The sequence below is a fragment of the Penicillium samsonianum genome (assembly GCF_028829775.1).
Source record: "Penicillium samsonianum strain IBT 33392 chromosome Unknown utg000002l_segment0_segment0, whole genome shotgun sequence".
Taxonomy (NCBI): domain Eukaryota; kingdom Fungi; phylum Ascomycota; class Eurotiomycetes; order Eurotiales; family Aspergillaceae; genus Penicillium; species Penicillium samsonianum.
The window spans coordinates 3,574,420-3,593,579 of NW_026643260.1; the positions used below are offsets into that span (position 1 = coordinate 3,574,420).

The 19,160-nt window shown below is 50.4% G+C and overlaps 8 protein-coding genes across 8 annotated transcripts; 6 read left to right on the forward strand and 2 right to left on the reverse strand.

Annotated features, from left to right (window-relative positions):
* N7471_003240 (uncharacterized protein) lies at window positions 1–2,097 on the reverse strand (the record flags this gene model as incomplete). Its single annotated transcript, XM_057275960.1, has 4 exons — window positions 1,987–2,097; window positions 1,899–1,934; window positions 1,601–1,847; window positions 1–1,362 (listed from the first exon to the last, which is right to left on the reverse strand). Exons 1-4 carry the CDS (start codon window positions 2,007–2,009, stop codon window positions 1–3), a joined length of 1,668 nt encoding a protein of 555 aa, XP_057140598.1. The 5' UTR covers window positions 2,010–2,097.
* Window positions 2,098–2,283: 186 nt separating this feature from the next.
* N7471_003241 (WD40 repeat domain-containing protein) lies at window positions 2,284–3,567 on the forward strand (the record flags this gene model as incomplete). The annotated part of the gene is made up of 4 exons (XM_057275961.1): window positions 2,284–2,324; window positions 2,385–2,550; window positions 2,610–3,257; window positions 3,313–3,567. 4 exons carry the CDS (start codon window positions 2,284–2,286, stop codon window positions 3,565–3,567), a joined length of 1,110 nt encoding a protein of 369 aa, XP_057140599.1.
* A 478-nt stretch (window positions 3,568–4,045) lies between these two features.
* On the forward strand, window positions 4,046–6,567 carry N7471_003242 (thioredoxin domain-containing protein; the record flags this gene model as incomplete). Its single annotated transcript, XM_057275962.1, has 4 exons — window positions 4,046–4,141; window positions 4,194–4,311; window positions 4,362–5,873; window positions 5,930–6,567. 4 exons carry the CDS (start codon window positions 4,046–4,048, stop codon window positions 6,565–6,567), a joined length of 2,364 nt encoding a protein of 787 aa, XP_057140600.1.
* Window positions 6,568–7,891: 1,324 nt separating this feature from the next.
* Window positions 7,892–9,502, forward strand: N7471_003243 (CAP domain-containing protein). Its single transcript, XM_057275963.1, has 2 exons — window positions 7,892–8,690; window positions 8,741–9,502. The coding sequence occupies exons 1-2, from the start codon at window positions 8,119–8,121 to the stop codon at window positions 9,084–9,086; spliced, it is 918 nt and encodes a 305-aa protein (XP_057140601.1). The 5' UTR covers window positions 7,892–8,118; the 3' UTR covers window positions 9,087–9,502.
* A 1,146-nt stretch (window positions 9,503–10,648) lies between these two features.
* N7471_003244 (choline/carnitine O-acyltransferase) lies at window positions 10,649–13,329 on the forward strand (the record flags this gene model as incomplete). The annotated part of the gene is made up of 4 exons (XM_057275964.1): window positions 10,649–11,054; window positions 11,108–11,137; window positions 11,192–13,135; window positions 13,202–13,329. The coding sequence occupies 4 exons, from the start codon at window positions 10,649–10,651 to the stop codon at window positions 13,327–13,329; spliced, it is 2,508 nt and encodes an 835-aa protein (XP_057140602.1).
* A 286-nt stretch (window positions 13,330–13,615) lies between these two features.
* On the forward strand, window positions 13,616–16,172 carry N7471_003245 (putative succinyl-CoA synthetase subunit alpha; the record flags this gene model as incomplete). The annotated part of the gene is made up of 9 exons (XM_057275965.1): window positions 13,616–13,778; window positions 13,853–13,974; window positions 14,046–14,189; window positions 14,262–14,644; window positions 14,711–14,921; window positions 14,976–15,580; window positions 15,642–15,673; window positions 15,734–16,026; window positions 16,086–16,172. 9 exons carry the CDS (start codon window positions 13,616–13,618, stop codon window positions 16,170–16,172), a joined length of 2,040 nt encoding a protein of 679 aa, XP_057140603.1.
* A 268-nt stretch (window positions 16,173–16,440) lies between these two features.
* Window positions 16,441–17,573, reverse strand: N7471_003246 (RTA1 domain-containing protein; the record flags this gene model as incomplete). Its single annotated transcript, XM_057275966.1, has 4 exons — window positions 16,441–16,594; window positions 16,661–16,735; window positions 16,798–17,287; window positions 17,357–17,573. The coding sequence occupies 4 exons, from the start codon at window positions 17,571–17,573 to the stop codon at window positions 16,441–16,443; spliced, it is 936 nt and encodes a 311-aa protein (XP_057140604.1).
* Window positions 17,574–18,536: 963 nt separating this feature from the next.
* N7471_003247 (uncharacterized protein) lies at window positions 18,537–19,091 on the forward strand (the record flags this gene model as incomplete). The annotated part of the gene is made up of 3 exons (XM_057275967.1): window positions 18,537–18,644; window positions 18,698–18,844; window positions 18,897–19,091. The coding sequence occupies 3 exons, from the start codon at window positions 18,537–18,539 to the stop codon at window positions 19,089–19,091; spliced, it is 450 nt and encodes a 149-aa protein (XP_057140605.1).
* Between the last annotated feature and the right edge of the window lie 69 nt (window positions 19,092–19,160).

The following is a 19,160-nucleotide window of genomic DNA, read 5'->3' on the forward strand; positions in this document are numbered from 1 at the left end:
TCAACCCTGGGATGGGACACCAGTGGACTCCGAGGGGACCCGGCCGCCGCGGCCACGGCCGTAGCCACGACTATAACCACCTCGACCACGACCATAGCCGCGGCCACGGCCACGACCGCGGTAGTTGGGCCGGTAGCCATCAACGCTACCCTGTCCGAAGGTTTCCATATTGCGTTTCTCCTCCTCGCCGCGCCATTCACGACCACCCATACGAGCGGTGTTTTCCTCACGATCGCGAGACTCACTCGAGATATTGTCGAAGAAGGAAGAACCGCGGTTGTAGCCATGGTTCGAAGAGGCGGCGCCGCTGTTTGACATGGATTCCATGGATTCGGCCTCCTCGGCTGCATGCGCCTCAGCTTCAGCCACAGGAACTCCAGTGGCAATGGCCTCCTTCACCAAATCCTGCTTGTTGAACTTGGCGTTTGCGGTCTGGAAATCGTAATCCGATTGAGGGACTTCGATTTTCTTGGGCTGCTGCTGAGGACGAGCACCGCCGCGTCCACCACGAGGGTGGTGGTGACCGCCTCGGGGAGCACGGGTGTTGTCGTAAGGGCGCATGTGGTTCATCTGCTGCGTAAGCGCGTCCACGGCACCTTCAGGCTGTCCGGGTTGCTTTTGAGCCACAGGCTGCGGCAACTTGGCCATGGCGGCAGCAACGGCAGCAGTGGCGGCCGCAGTCGCATCGGTGGTAGACTGGTTATTTCCCCGAGGGGCAGTAGCAATGTGGCCAATGGGAGGAGCAGGCTTTGGGGCAGCGATCGGGATAGCTGGCATGACTCGGCCATTCTTCTGAGAGACAGCATTCAGAGGAGCAGAACTGACAGGACCTTGCAAAGCTTCAGCCACAGTAGGCTTGGACTCGATTGGAGGAGTGGGAGCGTGCTGAGCGGCCGGGGTTGCGTTACCGCTCTTAGACTTGCTGGGAAGCTTGTCCCCGACCGGGAGTTCAGAGGTGGGCTTAGGCGCGGGAGCGGCACCGGGAGGTCCCTGGCGCTGAGGGCCAGGCTGCTGAGGTCCTGACTGCTGAGGTCCAGGCTGTTGACCAGGGCCAATGGGCATCGGTGGTTGGAATTGACCAGGGCCGGGGGGGAATCCATGGCCTGGAGGGGGGTACCATCCGGGCGGAGCACCATATGGCGGGAAACCGGGACCGGGAGGGAATGGAGGAGGAGGTCCAAATCGTTGTCCGTAGGGAGGGTAGAAACCTTGCTGGAATTGGTGCTGCGGGGGGTAGCCGGGAGGGGTTGGGCCAGCTCCCTGGGGCAGCTGGGGAGGTCCCTGTGGAGGGCCCTGGGGAGGAAGATTCTGTGGAGCAGGTCCCGAGTCAGGCCCCTGGGGAGGAACTGGTCGTTGAGCGCCCTATTTGCGCTAGTCAGCACACTGTATACACAATGACACAGAAAACAAGTCCAAGATGGAGAATTGATCATCAGAAGGAAGGCAACGGAAATCTCTACACGGTTTTGCGCATTCAGAACAGGTCTGTGAGTTTACATCCGAGAATTTTTCGTCACTTGATCAATTCGCTGAGAAAATGGGGGGTGGTTTGTTGTGCGGGATGACGTGGTAGATCGAGGAAAGAGCTGTGGTGACTTACCCCGAGAATGGCAGGGTCATCTGGTACCCGAGGTGCTTCTTGCGGTGCGGGATCCTTTTGGTCCTCCCCAGCAATGCTGATGTCCTTCACATCACTTCCTCGGAAGACGATGTACTCGTAGACGCTGGTTGAGGGTGGGACTTCCTCGGCGGGGTTGCCACGGCGCCCTTCTGAGCCGAATGACATGACATTCTCAAGAGCTATCGTGGAAGCTTCGGGGTTGATTTCGTGAAGAGTACCGACATAGCTAAAAGACAATTAATTGTGGACATGGCAATTGAGAGTTTGATAAACTCACCGAATGTCACTTTTCGAGATCAGGTTGAAACGCTGACTGCCATATGTTAACTCCCGGCCACCTTGGCTCCGAAACGGTTCAGACTGACCCTATGAGATGGTTCATTTCCATGGCAGCTGTGCGCGATATCGCGCGGGGTAAACAAATGAGGGGATACGGAGGGAAAGAATAGGAAAACGCAGAGGTTTAAAGAGACGAGATAGGAGGTTGGGAAGAGAAGGGAAGGGAGAGGAAACGCAAATTCTGTGGTTTTGTGGAGGATACGGGCTACGGTGGACGACGCAAGCTCGGATAGCAATTTTGGAGTTGGCGGGGGGGGAAGTTGATGGGGAAAAATGAGAGCTGCTTGTACGTTTGACTTGATTTTTTAGAGACTTGAGACACGATGACGACATCTTCGAACCGAGATCATTTCTTTCAGACATCGTGAGTCAAAGCAATTCTTTGATCTTTGAATCAAAAAGTGTTAATTGATGTCCCTCACAGTGCATCTTTGGATGAACAGGAGCGGAAAGATGCCAAGTCCCAGAACACCAATGGAAACCCTATTCGAGTGCAAGGCAAGATCCTAGCAGCTCATCCAGACCCTTGGAATACTGGCTCGATTTATGTTGCGCAAAGCAATGGCACTGTGAGAAGGATCATCCTTGCCGTAAGTGCACCCGTAATCTCAAACCATCTCAAATTCCCGAAATTCTTACATTTCTACAGACAGGAGAAACAGCTAGGTCGTTTACAGGTCCTATGGCCCCCGTGACTAGTCTTTGTCTGAGTCCCGATGGCAAGCTCCTGTTTGCCGGGTGCTGGGACAAAGCTATCTGGAGCTGGGACACAGCCACGGGCCAGCAACGTCAGAAGTACGAAGGCCATAATGACTTTGTTCGATCAGTCACCAGCGCAAGACTGCTTGGAGATGACTTGCTCATCTCCGGTGGTGCCGATGCACAAGTCCTAGTGTTCAATATCACAAGTGGTGAGCGGTTGGAGACCTTCAAGGGCCACACTCGCGGCATCCAGGACCTTGCCCTTGACCCGGAATCAGAGAGCACCCAACCCATCGTATTTAGTGCAGGAAGTGACCGGGAGATTCGTCAATTCAGTATCTTTGGCGGGGGTAGTACTACTGACCCTCTCCTTCCACATGAAACCAGTGTCTACAAGCTCTTTTTCGACAATGACGGTGATCTCTGGACTGCTTCGGCTGATAAGACTGCCAAGTGCTTGGTTCGACAGGATGGATGGAAGGCCAACCTGACCCTAGAGCATCCTGACTTTGTCCGTGATGTTGTCGTCTATGAAACGGGAGGCTGGGTTGTGACTGCCTGTCGGGACGAGGAAGTCAGAGTGTGGAACCGATCGGTAAGGGTCTCTTTCTTTTTCAGTCTTTCTATGGCATATATGCTGATCAAAATAGACCGGAGCACTGCATCATACTTTCTCTGGCCACTTCGAAGAGGTCACTGGTCTTGTGCTTGTAGGGTCAACCGTTGTCAGCGTAGGAATTGATGCGACCATTCGCCAATGGTCCCTTCGACCCGATGAGCTTCAGCAGGCAGTGGAACTTGCAAAGAAGCCCGCAGAAGAGGAGAAGGGGGAGGAAAAGCCAGCCGAATCAATGCTAACGGCTGAGGAAGAGGCAGAGTTGGCAGAGCTAATGGGAGACGATTAGATGATGTGATACCCAATTATGTTTTGAGCATGTTTATACTTAGCAGACATGTACAGTGCACCGAATACCAAACAATGTAGACTATACATACACAGAGTTGTGTAGTTACAATATAGAGTGCAACTACAACCGTATAGTATGGCTCACGTGACCTCCCTGATGCAGCCATGACGCACAGGGCCGATCTCCCGCGACCTCGACTTTCGCCTCGATTCCCCCGCCTAAATGGCGGCCCGCACACGACTTTATCCTTCAAGACACGCTCCCAACCCGCTCCAAACCGGCCTATTTGTCTCTCCAGTTAAGATATATTATTTGTGCCACAAGCCATTTATATCCCTAGGTCACACGTGGGGTAGCTTCTAAGCTTGGGTACCTAGGTACTGTACTGCCGGAACCCGCTAGTAACCCCTCTTTGGGCCTCGGACTGACGGACATCTAGCCTCCGACCAGCAAAAGTATTGGAAAATCAATCACCATGGCGGCCTCGATCAACCAGTCACATCCGCGTCATGACGTACCTGACACAGGGCCAAAAATGGTCAATCGCTTGCACCAAAGCAAATCCCCTTATGTGAGAGATGTGTTCCCTTGGGAGAAATTGCACCACGCTCACGGAACAACAGGTCCGAGCACATATGAACAACCCGGTAGCATGGCAAGTCTGGGATGCAGAAGCTATGGAGCTTGCCAAGAAGCACAATCGTTTGATCTTTCTCAGTATCGGTTACTCCGCATGTCATTGTAGGTTACAACTACTTCACTGGGGTTACTGGTATTCTAATCTTGTCTAGGGTGCCATGTCATGGAAAAAGAATCGTTCATGTCATCAGAGGTGGCGTCGATTCTGAATGAGTCCTTCGTCCCCATCAAGGTTGATCGCGAAGAGCGACCAGACATCGACGACATCTACATGAATTATGTCCAGGCCACAACGGGTTCTGGTGGCTGGCCCTTGAATGTGTTTTTGACTCCTGACCTCGAGCCTGTGTTTGGTGGCACTTACTGGCAAGGCCCCAATTCAACCACATTTACGGGCCCCGAGGCAATCGGGTTTGTGGAGATCTTGGAAAAACTGAGAGATGTCTGGCAGACACAACAGCAACGTTGTCTCGACAGCGCTAAAGAAATCACCAAACAATTGAGAGAGTTTGCCGAGGAAGGGACGCACTCGCAGCAAGGTGATCGAGATAATGATAAGGAGGAGGAAATGGATATTGAGCTTCTAGAAGAAGCCTATCAGCATTTCGCATCTCGATACGACTCGGTCAATGGCGGGTTTGGCCGCGCACCCAAATTTCCTACACCGTCTAACCTCAGCTTCCTTCTCCGGCTCGGTGCCTACCCGACCCAGGTCACGGATGTTGTAGGGCATGATGAGTGTGAACAAGCAACTGCGATGGCCGTCACGACACTAGTGAATATGGCTCGTGGTGGCATTCGGGATCACATCGGCCACGGATTCGCACGGTATAGCGTGACGACGGACTGGGGTCTCCCCCATTTCGAGAAGATGCTTTATGACCAGGCACAGCTGTTGGATGTCTACGTGGACGCTTTCCGGCTCACTCATGACCCTGAACTTTTAGGCGCTGTCTATGATCTGTCTGCTTACTTGACGAGCTTCCCGATACAGTCGCCCACCGGAGGGTTCTTTTCCTCGGAAGATGCCGACAGTTACCCTCATCCCAATGACACCGAAAAGCGGGAGGGTGCGTTTTATGTCTGGTCGTTGAAGGAACTCACTTCAGTCCTCGGCCCTCGGGATGCTCCAGTTTGCGCCAAACACTGGGGTGTTCTCCCTGATGGCAATGTTCCACCCGAGTACGACCCGCATGATGAGTTCATGAACCAGAACGTGTTGTCCATCCGTGCCACGCCGAGCACACTCGCTAAAGACTTCGGTCTTAGCGAGGAAGAAGTGGTTAAGATCATCAGGTCGTCAAAGCAGAAGTTGCACGATTACCGCGAACGAACACGCGTTCGGCCAGACCTGGATGACAAAATTATTGTGGCCTGGAATGGATTGGCGATCGGTGCGCTTGCCAAGTGTAGTGTTCTGTTTGAGGAGATCGAGAGCTCCAAGGCTTTGCATTGTCGCGAAGCGGCAGCTCGGGCAATCAGCTTCATTAAGGACAATCTCTTCGACAAAGCCACCGGACAGCTATGGCGCATTTACCGCGATGGAAACCGTGGAGACACCCCAGGTTTCGCTGACGACTACGCATACTTGGCTAGCGGGCTGCTCGACATGTATGACGCTACTTACGACGACAGCTATCTTCAATTTGCCGAGCGATTGCAAAGTGAGAATATACCCTTTGCCTTGAACGGGATCTAATGACTAACTTGGTGATTCTAGAGTACCTCAATGAATACTTCTTGGCTCAGAGTGGCTCTACAGCTACCGGATACTACAGCACACCTTCCGTCACCACCCCTGGCATGCCTGGACCGCTCCTTCGTCTGAAGACTGGCACCGAGTCAGCAACACCTTCGGTAAACGGAGTCATTGCGCGTAATCTGCTGCGCCTATCCGCTCTAGTCGAGGATGAGAGTTATCGGACTTTGGCCCGGCAGACGTGCAACACCTTCGCGGTGGAGATCATTCAGCACCCCTTCCTGTTCGTAGGAATGCTGGACGTGATCGTGGGCCTCCAGATTGGCACTCGCACGGTGACGGGTGTGTTCTCCACCGCCGATATCTCCTCGATCCCTAATCCACGTGGCGACACTCTCAGTCGGAATGATGAGCCTGTGTCGGCACTCGACCTAATCCAGCAACGGGTCCGGGCCAAGGCCGGCGTGACTGTGTCCTCGTCTATCGTGGTCACTTCGATTGTCGACATTCGCCCCTCACATCTGAAAGACTTTGTGGGGAATCAGTCCTTCTGGCTCAAATCCCGAAATACGCTCTTTCAAGATTTAAAGGCTGCCGAGCCGGCCAAGAACTATTTGATGGTTTGTGAGGCTGGGCGATGCCAAAATATTGATCTCTAGGGGAGTGCCACGAATTTCTTTTGGTACATTTTTTCATATTAACCTCAGGAGTGTTTTGTGTGGCGTTCTTGGACCGTTGGTTGGGTATTGCACGCTTTACGTTGTACGTTATTTCAGAGCGGATCTCCTGCCGCCCGCCCCTCTAGACTGTGGACCCTGGGCTCAAATGCCGGAAATGTGGATGTGCATGTTGAACACTAGAATCTACCGACGGAGTATTCCGTACTCTACTCCGTACAATTGCAGAGGTGATCGTACAGAAAATATGATGTTTTGGATTTTCCCCTTGCTACAATGTATAAGCGCCCTGTGCCACAATGACCCGTGGATGCGAGGTAAGCCCAACGAGCGTCTCGCTCTGATTGGTTGTTCCAGTCATGATATTGATTCTGATCTTCCACTGTCGCAGATCCATAGACAACCCTGGAATATTGAACGCGGGCTACTTAAAACTCAATTGAAGCCCCAAAAACAGGGGATTCTCATTTTAATTCGGGGTAACCCGGAGAATATTTTGAATCCCGTCTTAAATGAGTGGCTGAAACGAGGTTGATTGCTTTAATCTATGTCAGATCCGCCCCGTGCAGACTACCGAATCGGCCTCCAAGCCAAGTTTCTTAGCGGGATAAACGGGTGGGCAAGTGGGGACGTCTGTTTGTCTCTGAGCCCTTGTGATTGGTCGTTAAAGCTACGGGTGGACACTTTGAAACTATTCCTAGCCCCTTGGCCTTCCAACGTTGGCGGTCCCCTGGCTTCGATCATACAAAGATCTCGATTGCTCTTATTTTTCACGGCTGAGTACTCCATACTGTCATTGAGATTTTCTGAGTTGAAACCCGCGGTACTTTTAATTAGCTTCTTTCCTTTGTCTCTTCTGATTAGCAGGGTGTACTGCGTACTCCATAATGTGGGCTTATAGAGGTGGTCCAGGCAATACATCCAGGGGACACATCACACATCATATCTTCATTTTACTTTTTAATATGTCCATATCCTTAATACTTTAAATGAAATTACTGATAAAATCTCGGAGAATATTTGATTCCCGTCCAAATCACCAGCCTCATATCTGTGCGAAATTGGTATCTAGGACTTGGAATGTACTACAGAATGTGCCACATGAAGGTATGTTCAAATCTCAAGAGGTTGGAAAATCCCCAAAAGAAAAGAGAATAAGTACGGGAGATAGCCATTGAAGTTGTTCAAACGATATAATAATTTATAAAATAAGTACATCTTCAATCTCCTCAAGTTCATTACTTCATTTAAAATTAATATCCTTGTTCGCACGGCCCCCACCTCCTCATCTCCCCTTTCTACATTATTTACCACCTCCCTTCTTCTCTCCTTCTCTCCCTTCCTCTCCATCCACTCTTTCAGCCTACATCTTATCTTTCTTTCACTCCTTGAAGAAAGAAGGTGTTTCTAGGCCTGCCATTCATTTACCCCCTAACGTCCACACTCCTTTGTCAACGCAGTCGATCTGCTTGACCCAATCCCGACTTCTCTTCACAAACTTCCTGGAGAAGTTTCTTTGTCTTCAATCCCAAAATGCGTTCTGCTGTCATCTTTGCCGCCTTGGCGGTCGGCACTTGTGCCAGGGTTATTGAGAAGGAGGTTTATGTGACTGAGTGGACTACCACCACCGTCACCGAGACTGTCACCCAGTGGCCCACCAACGCCCCCAGCACCGCTGTTGTGGTCAAGCAGGAACACACCAAGCCCGTCAACGCTGCGCTTCCTACTGTCGACATTTCCAAGAAGAACGCTGCGGTCGAGACCGCCCCTGCTGCGGCTCCTACTACTGCTGCCGCCGAGGTTGAGCCTGTTGTAGCCAGCAGCGCGACCTCGTCTTCCACTTCTTCTTCGGCCACCGCAGCCGAAATCCAGGCCGTGACCTCCTCTGCTACCTCTGAGGCTCCCGCCGTCGCTACCTCTTCGGCAACCTCGACCACCGCCGCTGCCACTGCCGCCCCTAGCGCTGCCAACTCCTACCAAGAGTCCATCCTGCACTACCACAACCTTCACCGTAGCGACCACTCTTCCAGCGATTTGACCTGGTCCGAGGACCTCGCGGGAGCTGCCCAAACTCTCGCCTCGCGTTGCGTGTACGGACACGACACGTAAGTATTCCTTCGTTTTGCTTGAGACACAATCATACTAACATTACTAGCTCCATTGTGTCCGCCAGCGGATCCTACGGTCAGAACATCGCATACGGTTACGATGCGGCACAGGTCGGTGAGAAGGTCATCAGCGAGATGATGTACACCCAGGAGGCCCCGTACTTCGCCAACCTGTACGGTCAGGCCAGCCCTGATATGTCCAACTTCGAAAACTGGGGCCACTTCACCCAGATCGTCTGGAAGGGCACCACTCAAGTTGGTTGCGCCACTGTTAGCTGCTCTAACTTGCAGAATGCTGGTGGCCCCGCCCCCTTCACTGTTTGCAACTATGGCACCCCCGGTAACTACGCCGGCGAGTATGCCGACAACGTCTTGAAGCCCAAGAGCGCATAAACGTCTCGGGATATATGGAGCTGTTGATTTGAGAATGCCACATCTGATGTTCATCTTCTGTGGAGTGATCTAAACCCATTGATCCTGTTCTTCTAAACATGTCTCCCCCATTCGCCTTGCGCCATATGGATTTATCTTCTTGTCTTTTACCTTCTTGGTCATTTGCATGTCCTGCCTCGATCGGTGACCCATACTGTATGTATGCAAGCGTGCTTCGTCCTTCTATTTTGGAGGACCCATGGCAATGCAGATATTATTGTTCCATTGTGAATATTCTTTTGACTCCTTGTCTTCCGCCACTCCTGTGTTGCGGCTCATCCTGTTGATAACAAAATCTCTGGCGTCATTTTTTTTCTTTTGCGAGCGATGTACTGTGTACAACCCCAGCGTATCATGAAGTCACATGTATCTCAACATCCTCACCCCACGAAATCGTAGAATTTTTTTATTGTAGTAGTTGTAGTTGTACGGTTATATGTTGTCTGTTTGGCTTTATGACGCTGTGTTCACGTGACCCGAAGCTCCCCCCGCATGACCGGTCCCTTCGCCCGAAACGTCATTGGGACATGAAGTGAGAGCCCATGCCGATATACTTCAGATTCCGAGACAAACTTCTGTGTCGGGTACAAAGTAAACTACTTCCTCCCTCCCGAGAATTCTTATTCTATCTTTATTAAAGAACTAGTCGACTTTAATCTCTCAACCTCAACGGGTTTCAAGCTTTCTTTGTACATCTTTATCCCGAGCCAAGATATCTGCAGCAACGTGCAGGGTTTGGTGATTGGCATTAACCTTGGAAGTAAGTTCTTAGCCTGGTCTATCCCATATCCCGCTCACCCTATCATTTCCCTTTTAATTCCCCCCACGGGGTGAGGGGCATCCTCCCGAGACAAAGCCATTTCATCCCCATCGCCTATGAAAACGGGTAAAGGTGTGAATGTCTATATATTGCAAACTCTCAGAATCTTCCATGATACTTAAAGAGACTCTGTAAAAACCATGAACTACTTGTCCACAGGGTTTCTTTTCTTGGCAAGCATTTGACATCTGACGCAAACGGCACAGCGAAACTCATCCGTTTCTCCGGCGCTATCATTCCGTTATTCCACAGTATCACCCGGTCACGCCAACCCGCATTTCAGGGTTGCATACCATTTGCACTATTGTACAGTGCTCTGTAAGTTTCTCGGTCAATCTATGGTCCTTTCCCTTTTCCCCTTAGGCCCGAGCCGGATCCACAGCCGTCAAGATCACTTTATTATCCCCACGCCTATATAAAATTATCACGCCCTCTTCCTGTCTTCTGCCACCCGAATTTCTCTCTTATCTCTACGTGACCTTCATCTTGTGACTTTCATACATTCCCATACATTTTCTTTTATCCCCTTGTCCCTTGCCCATTTTTCTGCATCTTCACATGACATAGTCTCAATGCCATCATACTGCCTCCAAGACTGCCACTACTTTTATCGCACTGCTCTACGCCTCCTGTCAATTCCCACTGTCCTCGCTAGTCGCTACGCCTGATCCTATCTTGTCTCGAGAGGTACACATCTAACATCATGTCTTACTCCTCAATGGCAGTCCGATTCTTCACAGCCCCCAAACCACTCGGCGATTCTATGGACGCCGACGCAAGCAAAAGGTCTGGGTCTGACCCCCAAGGCCACACAGTCATGAGACCAAATGTCTCTACTGAACACCCCTCATCTGAGGTTGCTGAGCTCCTCAACCCTAAGAGCCAGGGCTTGACTTTTGCAAACCAGGATTCGCTGCCTAAGCTTCCTATTCCCGATCTGGAGGATACTTGTCGCAGGTACTTAGATACGCTGCAGGGCTTGCAGAGCCCGCGCGATCATGAAGAGACCAAGGCTGCTGTTCGGGACTTTTTAAAGAATGATGGTCCTCTTCTGCAAGAACGACTTACAACTTATGCTGGTTCGAAGACGAGCTATATTGAGCAATTTTGTAAGTCTATTCAGAATCATGAACGGGATGAGACGTCAGCTGATAATTGCTAGGGTATGATTCTTACTTGAATTTCGATAATCGTAAGTTGGATTTCCTGTTTGGCCCCTTTTTTTGCGCTCATCTAACATTCACAGCTGTTGTTTTGAACCTCAATCCATTCTTTCTTTTGGAGGACGACCCAACTCCCGCCAGAAACCACCAGGTGACTCGAGCTGCGTCACTGGCGGTCTCAGCATTGGCATTTGTTCGAGCTGTGCGACGGGAGGAGTTGCCTCCTGACACCGTGCGAGGAACGCCTCTTTGCATGTATCAGTACTCGCGGCTTTTTGGAACGGCGCGTCTGCCTACCGATAATGGCTGCGTAATTAGCCAGGATCCCTCGGCTAAACACATGGTTGTTATGTGTCGGGGGCAGTTCTACTGGTTTGACGTCTTGGATGACAATAGCGATTTGATCATGACTGAGAAGGATATCTCGCTTAACCTGAAGGTAATCATTGAGGATGCGGCTCAAACTCCGCTTCATGAGGCTGCCAAGGGTGCTTTGGGTGTACTCAGCACCGAGAATCGGAAAGTTTGGTCGGGGCTACGCGATATTATGACCAAGGATTCCAGATCCAACAACGCGGAGTGTTTGAACATTGTCGATACCGCGCTTTTTGTCCTATGTCTGGACGGCACAGAGCCATCCACCACGGCCGAGCTTTGTGCTAACATGCTTTGTGGCACAAGCGAAGTCGTCAAGGGTGTCCAGGTTGGAACCTGCACCAACCGGTGGTACGACAAGCTGCAAATCATCGTCTGCGAGAACGGTAGTGCCGGTATCAACTTCGAGCATACTGGTGTGGATGGCCACACGGTGCTACGCTTTGCCAGCGATGTGTACACCGACACCATCCTCCGCTTCGCAAAGACCATCAACGGCCAATCCCCAAGCCTATGGGCAACCAGCAGCCCCGACCCAGCTAAGCGCGACCCGCAAAGTTTCGGAAACGTCAGCACGACACCGCGCAAACTAGAATGGGACATGACAGCCGAGCTTAGCATCGCGCTCCGCTTCGCCGAATCCCACCTCTCCGACCTGCTCTGCCAGCACGAATTCCAAGTCCTTGACTTCGAAGGCTTTGGAAAGAACTTCATAACCTCAATGGGCTTCTCCCCGGATGCATTCATCCAGATGGCCTTCCAGGCCGCCTACTACGGCCTCTACGGCCGAGTCGAGAACACCTACGAACCAGCCATGACAAAGATGTTCCTACACGGACGCACAGAAGCCGTGCGCACCGTAACACCCGAATGCATAGACTTCGTCACAGCATTCTGGGGCGAGAACGCCGCCGAACAAAAGGTCGATGCCCTCCGCGTCGCATGCCAAAAACACACCGCCGCCACCAAAGAATGCTCAAAGGGCCAAGGCCCAGACCGCCACCTCTACGCCCTCTACTGCCTCTGGCAGCGCTCCTTCGACGAAGGCCTCTTCCCAGACACCAGCTCAACAGGCGGGTACTCCAGCCCCGGCGAAACGCAATCCCAAACCCTCAGCCAGGGTCCCGAATCACTGAAACTCTCCTCCCCCTCCCCTTCAGACGACGGCCTCTCCTCACCGGGAAGCAGCACACGCGCCTACCGTACAACCTCCACGCCGACACCCGCGATCTTCGCCGACGCCGGCTGGGACAAGATCAACAACACAGTTCTGTCAACCTCGAACTGCGGAAACCCGTGTCTGCGACACTTCGGCTTCGGCCCCACATCCGCCGACGGCTTCGGTATCGGGTACATTATCAAAGACGACTCGATCTCGATCTGCGCGAGCTCTAAGCACAGACAGACATCACGTCTTATGGACACGCTTGAGTCGTATTTATTTGAAATTCGAAAGTTGTTGCGCGCGACGAATGGCAAGGCGACGAGTCCGCGCACGAGTCGGGCGAGAGAGACTGAGGCGCTTGCAGAGAGCTTGCAGTCGGAGTCGAATCGGCGTGGAAGGCTTGTAAGAGGTGGGGGTGCGCAGGGTGCTGATTCGCCTACTTCGGCTGCTGATAGTAGCTTTATGGAGGATGATGGGATGGGAGGATGTAAGTTTTTTACTCTCGGCGCCTTTGGTTGCGTTGCGGCTCTTTTGCTAACTTTTATCTTACTAGATGGATTCTTTGATGCTGGTATGCTGCTTCATGCGCTTAAGGGTCTCAATGCGGAGCGGGAACAACGTGGTGAGAAGCCTGTTAGGCGGAGGTTTGTGGGGAAGAAGCTTCATCTTAATGAGTATTGATTGCAGGGTTTGGAGTCGAGGGGAGTCGGTTCTAGTTAGTTGAACTAGAAAACGAAGTATGAATTTATATTTACTATATCGGACTCATTCCGATCCAAATGCTTGATTTCTATAAAAGACATCCTCGGCAAATGTGGGGAAAGCTCCGACACCGGATTAGCCGACTTGGCTTATTAGCCTTCTTGATATATCTGATTTTGAAATTGCCATTGTACATAACTCTTTCATCAGTCTATAGAAGCACCGCGCCAATTTGCATGTGTATTCTACCCTGAAAGTCATGACTATGCACGTCCTGCCAAAACGGGCGCCCCAGTTACGGGCGCCCCAGTTACGGGCCCCCCTAACAAGGCGCTTCACAACTACCCCCCGCATCGCCAGTTATGCGGACACTTTACCAAACCTCAAGATTGGCGCTCATACCAGAGTATTATTCCAGGGATTCACAGGTAAGTATTCCTGTTTGTTTTATTTGAGATGTGTCCCGCAATGGAATTCCATGGAATACTAATCTCCGTCACAGGAAGACAGGCGACTGCCAATGTCAAGGAGTCTCTTGAATGGGGCACCAAGATCGTGGGAGGTGTCAAGCCTGGTGTTGAAGGCGAACATCTAGGTCTACCAGTCTTTCCATCTGTTAAAGCGGTATGAGGATTGAACCGATTGTTCTCTCGTTGGGGAGGATGTAATGTGACTAGTTGGCTAACGAGCACAAGGCCCAAGAACGGGCAAAGCCTGATGCATCCGCGATTTATGTTCCGGGAAACCAGACCGCCAAAGCCATCGAAGAGGCCATTGAAGCGGAAATTCCGCTCGTCGTAGCTGTGGCGGAGCATGTACCGATCCACGACATCCTTCGGGTATGACTTACTCACGATTAATCCTTAATCGTGCTAGAAAGGGTTGAAATGTGGTTTCTAACAGTATTACAGATCCACTCCATGCTTCAAACGCAATCCAAGACCCGTCTGGTAGGTGCAAACTGCCCAGGCATTATATCCGCCATCGGCAAATGCCGCATCGGCTTCCAGCCATTGCCTTGCTTCGCGCCGGGAAATGTCGGCATCGTGGCTAAGTCTGGGACACTGAGCTATGAGACTGTCGCGTCGACGACTCGGGCTGGACTTGGTCAGAGTCTTTGTATTAGTATGGGCGGTGACGTGCTGGCTGGCACGAACTTTGTCGATGCCCTTAATCTCTTTGAGAATGATCCTGATACTCGGGGTATTATCCTCGTTGGTGAGATTGGGGGTACGGCGGAGATGGATGCCGCTGAGTGGATTAAGGATTATCGACGGAGGGCTTTGGATCCTAAGTAAGTTATTGTGTCTTTTATTTTTTGGTCTCTGGGTTTTTCGAATGTAGGGCTGATCTTGGATAGGCCTATTATGGCCCTTGTTGGAGGGTTGGAAGCACCCTCTGGCCGGATTATGGGACATGCCGGTGCCTGGGCTGCGCCTGGGGAACCAGATGCAGAGACTAAGTATCAAGCGCTTGAACGTGCTGGCGCGGTCATGGTTAACCATCCCGAGAAGTTTGGCGAAGGGATGAAGACTTTGTTCGCGAACCAGTCTAACCGTCCGGGTATGAGTGTGAGTGTGCTTTTTTTTTTTTTTCCGAATCGAGATAAACTGACATACCCATAGCCTATGTCCGGGACTAACTCACAAAAACGTGGTTTCCATACTATGAGACGAGTTACACCACTCTCGAGACCGACGGCTGAACACAAGCGTAATCTGTACATCAAGCAGTTCCAGGCATTCGATATCCTCAAGCAGAAGTCTGTTCCTGTCAATGAGTCGGCTTCTAGCTCTGATAGTTCTATTTCTGTTTCTATTACAGTCGACCGAACAGCTTTATCGCCATGCATCATTGCCTCGCCCACTTCCGACTTTAACCCAGCTCAGTCGCAGAAATTTCCATTTTCTTACACTCAGACCAAGTTCGAAATCTCCATCATCGCTGCTGTTGCCTCGCATTTGGATCTCCCAGCCTCTGCTCACAACCAGCTTTCAGGCTTGGTACAAGCCCTTTGGGAAATTTACAAGGAAAAGGAGGCCTTTACGCTGGAGACGCGCATTCGCATCTCCGCTGATGGTTCTTTGGAGGTCCACGGTGCGCGTTTTGGCTTCGACGACGCTGCATTCCGCAGCTCGGGCCGACAGGAAGATATCCACAAACTTCGGAATATATCCGAAGAGGTCCCAGAGGAGGTTGAAGCCGAAAAGGATGGAATTGTTTACGTCAAGTATGTAGAAGCACATCCATTACTCCCCAGGTTTATCTGTATCTCTGCTGACATACAGTAGGTTGGAAGGCGAAGGTAGCGTTGGGACACTTGGTATGTATTCTAGTCTATGTCTCGTTCAACAGAATAGGTCTTTGCTCACAATTCACTCAGTAAATGGAGCCGGCCTTGCCATGAACACGGTCGACGCCCTCACTATCCACGGCGGCCGCTGCGCAAACTTCCTTGATACCGGCGGCAAGGCTACTTCGGAAACTGTCAAGGCGTCATTTCGCGTGATTTGCTCTGACACGCGCGTTAAAGCCGTCTTTGTCAATATTTTTGGCGGACTGACTCGCTGCGATATGATTGCCGAGGGCATTATCTTGGCTTTCCGAGATTTGAATATGAAGGTTCCAGTGGTTGTGCGACTGCGAGGTACAAATGAGGAGCTGGGGCAGAAAATGGTAAGTATTGATCTGATTATCTGATACTAGTGTCTAGTTGCTAACTTGAATATTCATAGATTGCGGAGAGTGGCCTTCCTTTACATGCATTTGATGGATTCGAGGAGGCTGCAAAGAAAGCCATCGCGTTGGCTAAGGGTCAATAGTTGCATTATGGTATTTTCAAACTGTATATGTGATCATACTAGATAGAACATATTGGCATAGATTGGGCCAATAAGGCCTATATCTATTCCCTCAATACTCAAACGTGAAAGTGACATAATAGAAACGACGTCCACTAAATCTATATCCAGATCCGAAATCTGCACAGAAGGTGTTTGTCCTAAAAGTAACTCACTCATTACCTTGCCACTGCCCAGGCTGAGAGTTACCCCATCTGGGCAAAAGGCAGTCCACGTAACCTCACCAGAATCAAACAATTTCCTGGTATTTGCGCCGTCGCTCTGGCTCTAGTAAAATAGAGCCCTTCGCTTCCTTCACCAGTCCGGCATAATCTCCGCGCATTTGGGGGAAGAAGTACCCGGGAGGGGTGATACATAGGGCTATCACAGCGATAGCACACATTCTAGATCCCATCATATGTCAGCTCATTCAAATACATAACCATTTGTCTTGTCAAAGTTTAACTTACATTGATTCAAGGATAGTAAAATCGAGTTCGTCCTGCATTATTGGGTTTTTCCACCCACCGGCCATCTCCGCGATACTGGAAACCCCAAGATCAGTACTTCATATCAAAATACGTTAGTCAATACATATGTAACCTACCGATAGACGCAACGGACATAAGTTGTTACAAATGCCATAAATATACCCCAGAAAAATACCCAGAAATTGCGACTGTTCCAAACTTTTCGGGCCTCAACCGTCAATCCATCTTTCAGGGCGTTCTGTATACAAAGAAGAAAATGGCCTGACATCACCCCAAATACCGTCAAGGTGACAACTTGCCAAACAATTCCAGCCAGCATGACATTGCTCCCCATATCACTGGCGTGGGATGTCTTAGCTGCTGCCGCAAGACCACCGCCAGCGCCTTGGAGAATCAACGAAATGATATCGCAGGTGACAAAGATGTAAGGATACCACTTCTCCCTCAGCGTCGAGTATTGTTGTCCCAGAACGTTCACTCCATGTTTCAGCGTCAGGTATATGGCTGCCGACCAGAAAGCCGGTGCCAGTGTCAAAGTGCAAATCTGCGTCTTAAAGCCGGCGGATGAATATGGGTTTTGGTTGAGCAATATCCGGCCAAAATAGCCTATTTCTTTTGTCAACTCTCTCCAGGATAGTCAACTAGTCATTCTCATGGAGTTGCTGTTTGACTTACCAATCACCTCAGTTGAAGAACCGAGAAGGACGGCAATGCTAAAAGACCAAAGGCGCCATCGGATCATCTGGCCGAGCTGTATCAGAGAACAAACACCGAATATTAAACAAAATTCAATGCTGAACACAAGGTCGGGCGCGTAGCCGTAGATGGTGCCCTCAACTGGACATTGAGGAGTCACCTCCGTGCATTTGGCTGCAGCGCGGATTTCGACCATGACTCTAGCATAGCATAGAGGACAGTGAATATGGATGTACTCCCTAGAGAAGTCACGAAGAAAAGCTAGCTTCTTTTCCCTCTCTCCATATTCGTGTGTGTCAAAGAAAGATATATATAGATATAGATGTTCATATATTTTTTTTTACATGTATCTTTCTTTGAGAGATCGATGGTGCCCAGATTTCTCGGTCACGATAGACCAGTCTCGCATGAAAGCCATGGTCGCAGGGTCGCAGGGTGACCTTTATTTAATATGTACTAGTCAAATCTCAAAACACTCAACGTAACCATAGTACATTGTTCTATCTTCACTACCTAGTTAAATTTCCTATTTACCCTGCAACCTTTACCTTGCGACCTAGGCCTAGGCCCCATTTAGTATAATGGTAAAGCCTTGCAATTGCAAGTATATGCAAAGATCTGCGGATCATCCAACTTATCGGTGTGTACAAATTTTCTTTTTGTTGGAGCCGCTCCAGGTTAGACTAAAAGCCTCGAATGCGTGGTTTGAGGGTTAAGTGCATCAAACCCGCCAAAGGTGCCGATGGTATACCGATATGGCTAAACACCACACCATAGAAAGCCTAAACCGAGATCACTGGTAAGACCTAAGCATAGCTCTGTGCTCAGCATAGTTTTTTTTTTTTTTTTTTTCATAGTCGCGCGTAAATGGCGTTGGCTGTGCTGAAATCCTCGGCTTACTCTTACGGCCGTACGCCCAGGGTCCGGGGTCGGAGATCGGTCCAACCCCTTTGTGCTGAATAGTGTTAATAAAATGACTATTTTACGGCCGTACTAACGACAATCTGAGCTGTAGATACCCTAGATCATAAATATTTCACATATTATATAAAAGTCACGTCCCTCTAGTTCGGGGGCTGCTGATCTCCATAAATCAAGTCCTACAAGGCATCAAATTCAACCCTACAATTTCGAACAATTACCAATCGCCCTTTTAAAAATGGCCAACCGGGATTACTATGGCGATAATGCTCCCCAGCAATTGGATACAATGAAAGACACACAACAATCCGATTTCGCGAACATATCAGAAAGCCATACTTCCCAGGTGAGACGGCAGAGGTTGACATTCGTTGAGACAGCCTGGGCTAATAATCTTAGAATCCGTGGATGGGGAATACAGCGAACACTGAGCAAGGGCTAGTCAACCAACAGACCCAATGGATCGATAACAACCAAGCAAATTTTTTCACCGAGGGCCCTGAGGGCGAGAAAGGCCTCGGTGCAACGGTTTTAGGTGGCGCAGGCGTATGTCAAATTCACATTTGTCACTGGAGTAAAATACTGACTGGTTATATAGGGCGCCTTTGTCGGTCATCATGTTGGAAAAAAGTCCGACCATGGGAAGTTAGGAGCAGTGGGCGGTGCGCTGGCTGGAGCTGTTGTTGCGAACCTGGCCGAGAGCTTGGTCAAGGGTAGCCGTCATGGGCATGGTGGCTTAGTTCGTGATCGCCGTCGGGAGAGATTGGAGCGGAAATTGGATAGACATGGCTAGTTGTTCATATTTTGGGAGTCTGTGTTGATATTGCGTGCTGGTAGAACTTTGAACTTGAACTTTCGTTGG